General features: G+C 51.0%; 1 protein-coding gene across 3 annotated transcripts in view; it reads right to left on the bottom strand.

Annotated features, from left to right (window-relative positions):
• Positions 1-333: 333 nt before the first annotated feature.
• The window catches only part of cpx (synaptic transmission protein complexin), a 124335-nt gene continuing 111729 nt past the window's right edge, over positions 334-12939 (bottom strand). For all 3 annotated transcript variants that reach the window (XM_011156771.3, XM_011156773.3, XM_025308033.1), the window contains 3 exons: positions 11608-11771; positions 2826-2955; positions 334-1711 (listed from right to left, as the gene is read on the bottom strand). In XM_011156771.3, the coding sequence (XP_011155073.1) occupies positions 1638-1711; positions 2826-2955; positions 11608-11771 (368 nt within the window). In that variant the 3' untranslated portion in view covers positions 334-1637. The remainder of the gene's footprint in view (positions 1712-2825; positions 2956-11607; positions 11772-12939) is intronic.

Genomic DNA, 12939 nt, shown 5'->3' with positions numbered 1-12939 from the left:
AAAATTCTCTGTAACTGTAGAATACCTAGACGAACTACGAATAGAAAATAACGCGGCACCCACGTGGATGCTTCACCCGCTATACCGAATAAATTGATTACAAACTATAACTATGCCTAAACATTCTACAGAACACCTAATTATTCTATAAAACAACGTCATTTCGCACTTTTAACTGCAACAATTACATAAAAAAATCACACTCTGGTCGAGTCAGCATTCTCTCTTTCTCTTTCCCCTCTCTCTCTCTCTCTCTCTCTCTCTCTCCCTCCCTTTTTCTCCTTCTCTCTCTCTCCCCCTTTCTCTCTCTCTTTCACTCTCTCTCTCTCTCTCTCTCTCTCTCTCTCTCTCTCGTTCGTTCACATCACTTTCACCGTTCACATTTCTCCATCGCGAACACCATCGACGATCAATATAATTTTTCAACTTCAAGCCATCTTTCCTCTCTTGCTTTCCTCAAGATCCTCTTCCATTTTGTCAGACGGTTTACTTCTGAATCAGATGGAGAGTCAGGGGGGCCCCTAGATTTATAATTCTTTCCGCGATATTGGGTTATGGGCAATTTTCTCCTCTTTACCGGGAAAGGTATTGATCGATCGGCGGGGTATTCATTTCTCACTTTTATTCTTGATTGAGGATGGCGATCACACACCGACCGTGTCGATTTTTGCGGTGATTTTCGAGTCTCCATTTTTCCTCGCGCTCATCGATGTCGTCAATTTTGGCGTGTCTTCGTTGCATTATACTGTGGGATATCAGAGATGTCTGTCGAGAATTTCTCACGTGTTTATCCAGTTAAAAGAGAGATCGCGACTCCTAACCGGACAAAGTCGAGGAAATTTATGGAATGCCGGATTTGAAGTGTGTACACAGTCGCTCATTGTAAACAATCGAGAGAGTTGATTTTCACGTTTGCTCCGGCAAGCATCTTCCGAACCATTCTCGCCGAACACATCGCTTCCAATTCCAATGTTGCGTTTGGAGTTGATGTGACTTGCGTTTTGGCATTTAGGTTCTAATTAGCAATCTCCGGCTGTCTACATCATCTCGAATGCGCTTAAATTTGCAGTCTTGGATACTCTACGAATCTCCCAATGTCGAATTAAACATTTCCTCCGTCTCGTCTCGAACGAGAGAATAATCCCACCTCTCTCTCTCTCTCTCCCTCTCTCTCTCTCTCTCTCTCTCTCTCTCTCTCTCTCTAGATCATCTCTCTAGCCCCGATTCTCGCTTGTCTATCTTCAGGCAGAATGAAATCCTCGACAGGATCGCTTCCGATTTCCGGTTGCGTCCAAGCGCGGCGACGAGGAGCCCTTCAGGAAGAAAAAAGAAGAGAGAAAAAACAGAACCAACCGTCGAGATCCTCCGGGGAGGAGACCCCCTCGGATCCCGTTCTCGTCGTTCGCGCTTTAAGCAACGATCGACCAATCGACCGCGTCTGGAATCGATCTACGATTGGTCGACACGGCGGCAACGACGCTGATCGCGGCTCCGCGTATTGTTCCTCTTTTTCGCTGCTTTGTCGTTATCTCTGCTACCCCCTTCCTCTTTGTTCCGGGCACCAGGGGACATAGGGCGGATGCGATTTTGACGACGCACGGCGTCACCCTTCTCGCGAACCGCGCGATGCGATAGACTCATTGGAGGCTGCACTTACTTTCGATTTGAGACTTGAGCTCGTTCACCTGCGTTTCTATCGTGTTTCTCAGTTCTGCAACAGTCAAAGCGGAAACTCCGTTATACGTGTCCCATCTCCCCCACCCCCCTCTCTCTCTCTCTCTCTCTCTCTCTCCCTACGCGCGTGTTTGTGTTCTCGTTTCCTTCTTTCTTTGTTTCCCGGAGTAATCACGCGCGCGTGACGCACCTGCGGGAAGCACCGCCACGTCCGCTCGTACTCCAACTCAAGTGGTTCGTGATTCTTCATGAATTCGAGGGAACCGACCTCGGGACTCAACACACGCGTGTCACAATCGACCCTCCGGAGTCCGGAGTGGACGGACGCGTCGATGAGCGACGCAAGTTTATCGCGCGCCACGCATCAGGCCGAATAACAATTTATTAATGACATTAGTGCATACGCGCGGGTCCAGGTACTCCCGCAGGCGGCACTGACAGAAATTGTTTCCGAATCTCTCTGGTGTTGCCACGTCGCATGTACACGCACACGTACAGTCACATACAGTCCGCGGTAATTTCCCCGGAGGGCGGATTTATATTCCTCGATGCATTGCCGCGAATTAGTGCGGGCAAGAATCGCGTCTTCCCGCACCCCCCCTCGCCACTCCCACCCCCACGTCGTAATGCGCGACGGCCGCGTTTCCGGGGTGCCGCGCTTTCGGCACTCCCGCCTCCGCCCCCGCCCCCGCCCCCAAATTGTGCAGCGTGTACGTGCTATTTTTCTTTAAGAGGGTTGGCAAGCGCGGGAGGCTGCGGAGGGGGTGAGAGAAAACTGCGCACGGAGATATGCGCAGAAGATCGATAGATTGACATAATCTCAGGGCCTCGCAAGCCTTCGGGAAACGTATAATTTCTAGTCCAAATTGTCGGGGATAATGTGCGAGGAGCGCGTTCTTTTATTCATAATGCTAGTCAAACAGCCGAATGCGAGCCTGATTCCGAGAGACGACGCTCCCCTGTTCGTCCGACCTTTCCGTCTCTCCCCTTTCACCTAGCCCCCCCCCCCTCCGTCCCGCCACCCTCTCACTCCTCCGTCGGAGATAGATGGAAATATATTCTTGGCCAATAGCGCGCCATATTTGCCAAGTGGAACGGCAATTTTATCCCGCGCGCGCACGCGTCGCCGGCAAGTTTCGTGCGCTACGTACTGGTGAACTCGTCCTCGTCCTCGGCCTCGGCCTCGGCCGCCAGCTCCTCCGGCGTTTTCTTCTTGCGCATCAGAGGATTAGGCTCTTCTTGTGGCATTTCCTGGACCTCCTCTCTTTTCTTTATGTTATACTGCAAATCAAAAGAGAGAGAGACGACGTCTCGTTAGGCGACAATTCGAGCCAGGTCCGTCCGCGCGTCTGAGGGGCGTCTTACGGCTAACGAGATCGTTTCCTCGGCCCGCGAGCCTGCGAACGGGCCGAGAGGTTAATGATAAGGCAACGAGACGCGCGACAAAAGATCAGTCGGCATTGTGCGCGGGCGTGGCATATCTAATTTGCGAGGGACAGCGCGATCGCTCGCGCGCACTATTGGCGCTTTGTCTCTCTCGGTGCTCCCGCGGCCAACAATGAGTTCGATTGCGGCGCGAGCCAGCCGGACGTGTCATAGGTCGTATAAGTACCTGTGTGTGTGTGTGTGTGTGTGTGTGTGTGTGTGTATGGACCCACCGGTATTATTGCCATAAACGGAATGCACGTATCGCGGCTACATCGCCGACTCAGATCTCATTAACACTAGAAAGACCGAAGTAGCCAATTTGGCTCCTCGCGAAATTTAGTCTTTCTCCAAAGACTGAAAAAAATTCAATATAATATAACTAACAGTTTTTTTTGTTCAATAAATTAGTGATATTATTGTTAGAACGTTAAATTTTAATTACCTATACGTTTCGTTTCTTTCCATTTGTTATTTACGAAAAGATATACTTGGATATACAAATTGGCCCCTACGGTCCTTCTAGGGGAATCGTCAAATCCGGTTCTAGTGTTAAGATTCGACGCTCTTCTGCGAAGTAATTTGCTATGCAACCGGTAATAACGCGAATATACCTCTATTCCTCCTCGATTATTAAAAGTCGGTTATTAAAACGCGAGCGCGCCCGATTTTTCCCCCCGATATTCGTCCCGTAAAGATTGTGTCGTGCAATGTAAATTTCCGGCCCGAGGCCGGTGTTTGGAAACGATAGAAGCGAAAATTGCACATTTGCAATCTTGTTCCCGAATCGCGTTCGCTTGACAAGCTGTGAGCTGATGTATTTAATTCTGCCTGACCGTTCACGACCGCTGGTTAGTTCGGCTGAAACGTCCGGTAGCCGGCGCTTTTGCACGGCGATTTCGCCGGACGTTCGTACGGGGTTAACAATCAAGAAAATAACAATCTCCATGTACCTTAATGTCTGACAAGATCCGCGTAAGAGCGCCGGACGCTTCACCTGATGTCGCCTACGACCTTGTTAACTCTTTCCTAAGGAGCATTATTTCGCAACATATTTGCACAAATCAGTCGATGGATCCCACATCCATTAGCTCGCTAAGATTACGCGCGAATGGAGGGATCAAGAAGAGAATCATCGGTACATTCCTCGAATCTGTATTTCGCACCAATCTCTCTCTCTCTCTCTCTCTCTCTCTCTCTCTCGCGCGCGCGCGCGCGTGCAACTCTCAATCTCTCAACGTACACAGCGTTGCGTCGAGGAGACAGATAGCGCGAGGATAAACGAGGACTGTGCCTCATGGCAGCCTCAAATCTGCTGCTCTGATCCTGACGTTAATTAATGCTTCCGCTTGAAACGTGCAACGCGCTGGTACTCGCTCGTCCGCGCCGCCGAGCGTCATGTGCGTTTCTCTCCATACGCGTCCACGTGCTCTCGAGAACTGCTCGGGAACATTATTATGCGCCGGATTATGGCCTCGTGGCGATTTATCAGACGCGCGGCACGACTTCCGACTCGGACGCGCGACGTGGACCGCCGCCTTGCGAAAGAGAATCGGCGCCGTCGGTTTTATCCGCTAATTGTCTTCGCAAATCCGGAAAGTCGCAGCGCCCGCGCAGCCCCTCCGGTCGATCCCGCTGCGCCGAATTCTACGTAGCTTTAGCACGTGCTGCAATTAAGTTACCGGCACTTTATAACCTCGCTCGCACTCGCCGCTGGGCATTAACGTCGGAGAGTTGGGAGAGTTACATTTTAAAAGTTACTTGTTATCCGCTGAAACAGATAACTACGCGCTACAGCTATCCGGTACTCATCGCACTGAGAAATAACTCGTTATCGTTGCTCGAGAAGTAACGAATCGTTACAATTCCCGACGACTCCTTGCCGAAGTCCTTTCTCCTCATTCGTTTTTTTTTCTTTTTTCTTTTTTTTTTCTTTTTCACGGACCGCTCCACCCTCGGTTATTTCGAGTGCACCAGTTCCGCAGCGACAATTGTATTCGTCACCGTTGTCCAAACAATGCAACTGCTATGGTCTCATTACTGTTGCCGTCGTCGACGAAAAAAAATAACGTTGTTCGCCGAGTCGTTCGTTCAAACGAGCAGTAAGCTTGCAAGGGTAATAGCGTTGCGAGTTACATACGTGGCATTTCTCAACTCTAACGTAAAGTTGCCGCAGCGACAGACTGCCGACTTGACGCGCCGTTCTTGGCCACTTGGCTAATCGTTAAGTGGGTATTAACAAAGCGTGTTCGGTTATAAAATGCCGAGAACCTACTTACGTCGCGCGGGCTATTCTTCCGCAGGTTGGCGCGCATCGGAATAAGTACAGGCACAAGTACACATCGCAGTGCGAATGTATGTATTTATTTCTTTGATCATATTGAGAGCACACATATTACACACATAAGGCACATATCGTAATTATTAAGATTAATAATTATCTTATCGCCATAGCTCTTGAAAATACGTCACTATCGAGAGGCGACATCGGGATATCGCTGCGATTGCTCATCATTACTTCCGCGAGTCTTATTAGCCTCCTGCGGAGGCGGGTGACGGAGGAAAGGGTGGAAAACGAGATTACGGTATCTGATACTTCCCGTCTGCGTCATAAATTTCGTAGGCGCTATAGACAGAAGCTCTGATACCGCGCCACCTTACCGACGCAGTGGGGAAGATTGGAATCTGAGATCTCTATCGGGGATTCGGGGTTATAGCAGGAGCCTCCTCCTCAAAGGACGCGTATCGCATTACATTTGATCCTTTGGAGGACCTAGATTTCATCCCCGCTAATTACATTCTTCGACTTTGAGAACACACATCGAGATCGTCGAGTACGAGGGAACGCATGAAGGTATAGATAAGATACATCCCGACGAGGTGAATCGCACAAGGATCTCTTTTTCTCGCTGTTTTTATTTTATTTCATTTCCGGTACGAGCGAGGCTAATTTACACACCGCGCGCGCGCCGCTCGGTCGATCGGCCTCGCGCGCGAACATCGCGCTGTTTTCCATAAACCTACTGTGAATGCAGATCATTCGCGACATCCTCGTCTTAGTAGCATTAAATCAACCGACACTTTGTAAGTTAAGTGGCCTTAACTTCATTTAAAGCGCACGCTTTTAAGTACTTCCGAGACGGTTCGCCTGGTGAACGTCTTAAAAGGAGTCAGCCTGACTCTATTAGGAAGTCGCCATATTGAATGCAGGGACTCCCTACTAGAGTCAATTTGACCCCAGTTAAGTTCAATCTTCTCTCTTCCTATTTCGCAGCCGAGCTCGCGTCGTCCTTTTTTCCTCGCTTCCGTGCCACGTCGGAGATGTCACGCGATGATGATGCGCCGCCTCTCCTCCTCTCCCACCGGACATCATCTTCAACGCTCGCCGGTCGCGCGCTTTAAGGGGACGTCGGTGTGCCGTCAATAGTCGCTGAAATTTAGGTTACGAAGGGCAAAAGGGACGAGTGCGCGCCGCACATGGCGGAATCCGCGGATACGAGCCGAATCGGAAACACCCCGAGTAGCATATATAGCAGTGTCCTAATTGACCTCGTGTTAACGTCACGTGTCACAACAGCACCGGGTTCTTGTGCGCGCACGCACACCTGGTGTGTTTCCACGAGCAATTTACACCGCGCTAATAACTCCTCTTGTTCGCACCGATCGCGCAATTCTTACGTGGAGCAGGCGTGTCGGCCGAGGCAGACGGCCCCGGGCAAATTCATATCGAGGCTCTCAGAGCCGTCGAGGAAACGCGTCAACATTTTCTTTCGCCCCGATACTTCCGCGCGTATGTTACCCGGTAATCGGGTGCGAAGGGATTCATAAATCTGCGCGCTTCAAACCATCACCGCGCATCGGCCTCTGCGACGCGGCGTCTGGCGACACGTCCGACGTCCCCTTAACTCGCGGGCGATCAATCATCTGGATTTTAATTACGACACGGAGGTTAACCGTTCGGTTAACCTCCGAACGCCGATCCGCGACGGCAGCCCTGTCTCAGGATAGATAACATCAGTTTGACAAGATAGACTCTTCTACACGTGCAACTTTCAATCGCTCCGAGGGAGCGATCCGAAAGCATATCATCTCGCTACACGTAGGGTAATTACTCACCGTTCAATCGACGCCTCCTCCCCCCCCCTGCCACCCGGCGCGGCGTTCCTCTGCCGGCAAGAGAGAAAAGTCGAAGGGCTGCTCGGCAGAATGAAGATGAAGGGATGAAAAGTTCCTCCTCCTGGAGGAACTTTCGCCGCGTGACGTCACGGCCCACTTACCGGCGGTGGCGACAATTAGAGCCGTCTTATCGTCCGATGTACGGCTGCATATCGGACGTCGCGATCCGTGTTATAATCAGGCGAAATTGCCCCCGTCCGCGGCTGCGAGGGGGGGGGGAGGGAGCCCGGAATCGGCTGTCGCCTTAGCGCGCGAGAGATCGGAAGGAGAGATCTCTCGGGGATCGCGACCCGGGCCTTTCCTTATCGGTATCTGGTATATCGCCCGTGTTTCACCCCCCGCACGGAGGAAAATATTACTCGCCGCTACACACTCTCTGGTCCTCCCTCTACCTCCTCCTCCCCTCAGCCGAGACTCCCCAGGCCCCCCGGCTGCTCCTCGATCCGCCCGTTCTTCATCTTCGGCGGCATCTTGGCGAAAAATTGCCGAAGAAACGACATTATTGCACGTTGTCGTGATCAATTCCCATCGACGTCGTCGTCCTTGTTGCAGCATCGCCGTATTTTATTATATACTTTATCGAATCATCGCGTTCAACCCCGCTTCTTCCCCCTCTCTCTTTCTCTCTCTCTTGAGCTTCATCCACCTTCGCCTCCCTCATCAGCCCTCGTGCTCGACGTATTTTCTCTCGCTGCTCTCTCGGTAAATACTGTAAGGGTAAATTCGCAGGGAGTAATAGCGATCTTTGTGAGCTACAGCGAGCGAATCGAAGAGAGACGTCCTTTTCTGTAGCCTTCAGACGGCGGAGACTCGACTCTTCATCTTCGTGCTTGTTTCTCAGTTATTTTCTCCCTCTCTCTCTCTCTCTCTCTCTCTCTCTCTCTCTCCCTCTCTCCCTCTCTCTCTCTCTCTCTCTCTCTTGCTCTTTCTCTCACCCTCTCTCCCTCTCTCTCTCTCTCTCTCTCTCCCACGCGCACAATCCAAGCTCTTCTCCGTTCGATCCCGTAGCAGCAGTTCCGACGAACAATAGCACGACAGCGACCACGCGGGTAATAGCGACGACGGAGAAATGAGAAGTACAAAAAGTTGGTCGAACAGAAATAAATTTCTGTTCGCCGCCCGGGGGTGTATACTTAAGAGCGCTAATTGGACTGCAGCGAACCCTAATGCGAGATCCGATAATTGAAGCTCGTCGTTCATTAGACGCGCGTCATTCCGACGCGTTTTTTGCAGTCTTAAACGCGAGAGCTCGGCGCTGCAGCGGTCGACCGGAGTGATATTCGTAATTGGACGAGCATTGCGGGGCGGCGGATTCACCGGGTATCCGGTGTATGAGTCAATATTCGAGAATACGTTGTATCGCCGATGCGACCTCGATGAAATTTTCAAGGAGCACGCGAGCGTACGTCCGAGCGCGCGCTGACATTATCGCCCGATCGAACGTCGCCAGATCGCGCTGAAGAATGCACGAAATCGGCGCTGCCGCGATCGATCGAGCGCGGCAGTAATGTCCCGAGGGCGAAACGGCCCCTCGGAGCACCGACGACCGTTGTTGGATAAATATGCGCGAGCGTTAAATCGACGGCCGATACTTTTTTCGGCGATCGGTTCGCGAAAAACGTATCGGCGATCGTGCAGGCGGACAAAACGCGCGCGGACGCGTCCTATGAATATCAATGAAATCCTGCTTCGTGCCGTAAAAGTACCGTTACGCGACGTTGCGACGTCGCAATAACGTTACGATATTTACACTTTTGCAACAATATCGGCTGTGCGTGGCGCACCACTCCCGTCAGGGGCGAGAAAGAGGAGAGCAGAGAGAGAGGGATAGAGAGAGAGAGAGAGAGAGAGAGAGAGAGAGAGAGAGAGAGAGAGAGAGAGAGCGACCGGCTTCTAAATAAAGCAACAAAGAGAATATTTCCAAATTGCGCAGGGACTCGCAGAGTCTCTGTAACAAAGTCCCACTTCGTTCATTAGTTGAGATAGGAAATCGGATTTGGCCTGACCCGATGCGATTACCATGCCAAAGCCTCTTCTTCCGCTACGCAAGAATAGGGACGCTCTCTCTCTCTCTCTTTCTCTCTCTCTCTCTCTCTCTCTCTCTCTCTCTATTCTCACGAGGGATCACGGCGCGGCGCTGGGCGTCTCAATCTTTCCGCTCGTTTTCGAAGAATCACGTTCCCGCGGCCGAGACGAAAGGATTTAACGGTGGCTCTTGCGCCCTTGATGAAGCGGCCATTAGTGTTAATTATATTTCGTCGGCGGGATCTCCTCTCTGCCGTCTCGCGAATAAAACCGCGGCCGGATGAACGAATGTCGGGTCGTCCGTGAGAGACATTTTTTTATCCGGTTTGCAAGGAGAGAGAGAGAGAGAGAGAGAGGAGTAATGAAGTCGCGGAAACTCAATTCCTTCGTTATTATATCTGTCCAACTTTTAACTGGCATCTTTAAATAGTACTGCCTTGTTACATAATTTCACGGCTTCCTTTCTGTCCCCGCGGGCTTATCCGGATTGACCGATTAGACTCTATTTGATCCCGAGGCTTCGTTCCATCCCGGAGAACGCCCAAAGGATTGCCGGGCTCCTCGATTTTGCGTACTCCCTTAGGTCTTGACATTTTTCGTACGCTGTCTCCCTGTCTCACAGCTCGAGAATGTTCAGCAGCCACTTATCGTCCCGAGACGTATCTCTCCACTTTTTTCTCGATCGCAGAAACTCCTGCTTCGGCGAAGTGACGTGCACTACCGTACGGACCACCGTCGAATCAAGACACCGTCTATATGCGAATCGCAACTGCCGTGATAATGGTTATAACGGTCGACCGCTCGGCCAACCACTTCTGCGTGGAATTACAACTGCAACGCGCGCGCGGTCGGTATGCCACACACGGATCATCAAACGTCCCGCAACGTCGAGCTACGCGCGCATCGTCCCTTCAACGATATCATTTTCTGTTTACGCTCGAGATAATCGTGTTTTCACTCCAATTAATGTCCCGCGAAATTCGCGACCCCGTGACAAACATCGGCGAAAGGAAACACATAAATCCGTCGCCCGCGTCAGCCGACAGCCGCGGACAGCCAGTGCGCGTTGTATATATACTTTTTTATTCCGCATTCCTTTCATCGTTTTCGAAAATCTCCAAGCGGAAAGAGTCCGCGAGAAGTCCCGTCCGCTGACAAGGACGGGGACAAGTTTTGTTATTGTGTTCGGGCGAATATCGAATAATATTTCATCGAATAAACTGCGGGTGAAAAAGAGAGAAACGCGAAACGGTTATTCGTTCGAGGCGCGCGATACATCAAACTTGATTCCGTAACGAATTATATGCAACGTTTTATCGCGAATGGGACATGGCGATTATCTTATTGCGCGCGCGAGTCGGCTAAAAAAGGGGGATTAAAAATGTTTTCATTTCCACCATATTTTCGACACGCACGACGTGATTGAATGTCGCCCAAACTGACGTGTCGGCGCAAAAAAGGGGGAGGGGGCAAAAAACAAAATACTAATGACACGAGAACTCGATATTGGCTCTTGAGCTGCCGCCGGGGCAAATCCAATCTGGTCCACTTGGTATTTTTCTGCGGGACAAAGCAATCGAAATGGATCACATAGAAAATAGAATCCATCGAGGCATTGATCAAACGGGATAGAACAATGTACGCCGGGATTTCGCAAAAACTTCCAGCGCACTCGCCGATTTGGCGGGCAACGAGAGCGCGGATGAAAAGAGGTAAAGGAGGGTGCACAGGAGGGAGAGAGACAGAGAGAGAGAGAGAGAGAGAGTAGGGTGGGTAGAAGAGAGAAAGAGACGTAAAGTGCGCGCTGGATCGCGCCATTATCAATCCTGATGTATTGTCCTGTCAGGACAGAGTCAACGGCGCTGACATGACCCAGATGAAATCGAGGGCTCTCGTGGAAAACGCAGGAAAACACGTGGCGATATTCAGACTACACTCCGGATATTTATAGTCAACGGGGACGAAATCGAGGGTAGCGCGGGGTGCGCGTTCTCACGTGTGAATGAAAATTCGCGGAGTCTCCTGACTTAATTTGTGGCTCCTCTTTTTTCTTCTCTTTCTCTCCCCTCTCCTCTTTTCTCGTTCTTCCTTCACCACGGGGTATATTTCATGACCGCGTGCGAGCGCGCGCACACACACACACACACACACACACACATACATGCGCGCACGGACACAGATGTCGGGAAAAACACTCACGAGTAAGATCACTCGCTCGCCTGGCACATGATATCGCGTAATGAGAGTTACAGGTTAGTTGGTTAGTTAGTTAACTCGCACAATTAAAGGATTCGCACGGTTTCTCACCTTGTCTCTAATCTCCTGTCGCATCTTCTCTCGTTCCTCCTCCATTTTACGGTGCTTCTCCTTCCTTCTCTCTTCGGCCTCCCTAATAGCCTCCTGTCTCTCCCTCTCGGCCTCCTCCTCCTTCTCCTTGTCATCCTCGTCGCCTCCTTCGCCACCTACCGCTCCTGCGAAGCACAAGAGAGGAAAACGAAATTTGTATGTCTTCCATACTCATGTCCGGATCTCTTTGCCGCAACATGCGTCGACTTGTACTACACACACGACTGCTGGTATATCTACACACAGTTTCGTCTACATTTATTCAGCGTTCTGAAATTCAAAGATTTATCTCTCTCGCGGAGAATTTAATAATACCGCTCTACGAGAGACTGACTATGTTGTTGCTAACGTTTATGAGACAGACAAAGCGGCGGGGAAAGAGCGAGATTTTGGAAGAGATGAGGTATAAAGGGGTGGAAAGGGGACGAGGGATGATGCGAAGGAATTTCTGGGCTTCGAGGAAATTAATACTACTTCTATCCCGGTGCCAATTCGCCAACCCGCCCCCCTCTCCCTCTCTCTCTCTCTCTCTCTCTCTCTCTCTCTCTCTCTCTCTCTTCCTCGCTCATCCTTGCTCAGCCATCCATTTCACCCTCCCTCTTATCCATTGCCTTGGTGTTCGCGTATTTGCACTGCTTTCCGCGAGTTGGAAAGATACTTTGAAGTCCGACGCCCGACGCCCATCTTTTTGTTTCAATTTTGTTCAGCCGCTCTTTCGTCGCCAACTAACTCCGGGACTTTGAGGAGCGCTGCGTACAAAGTGCGGCGGGAAAATAAGCGGATCCGCCGTATACTCTAGGCAATATCCCCTTTCTCGATAAAATATAGAGACAAATGAAATTATGAGAGGAAGAAGTATCCGATTTATCGCGTGCAAAAGTCGTCGGAGCTGTGTACGCCCGGCGTCGTCCTCGTATCGTCCTCGTATCGATCTCGTTAATCCGACCTGGACGCGAGATACCCGATGCAGGATCGGCGGCTGAATTTTTTACCGGATCAAGAGGAAAAAGTGTCGCGTGAGAGCCGACGGAGGAAGAGAGAGAGAGAGAGAGAGAGAGAGAGGGAGGGAGGGAGGGAGGGAGGGAGGGAGGGAGAGAGAGAGGAGGGGGGAGAGGTGTCGGGTTTGAATTTCTTAGTGGAATTTCCCGCTGAGCTGAGCAGTCACATTGCGAAGGTGCGCGGCGGCATATTTGAAATTCGCCCACGGAGCGATTTAAAACGCGTTTTGTCCCTGAAAAAGATTAATAACGGAATTCCTGCGGCTTCGCCCTCGCCGTGTCCGGCGAGGTTGTC

The sequence above is a fragment of the Harpegnathos saltator genome, unplaced genomic scaffold (assembly GCF_003227715.2).
Source record: "Harpegnathos saltator strain DR-91 unplaced genomic scaffold, Hsal_v8.6 scaffold135, whole genome shotgun sequence".
Classification (NCBI taxonomy): Eukaryota; Metazoa; Arthropoda; class Insecta; order Hymenoptera; family Formicidae; genus Harpegnathos; species Harpegnathos saltator.
The sequence above is the reverse complement of the archived record's forward strand: the minus strand, read 5'-3'. Positions and strand labels throughout refer to the sequence as shown.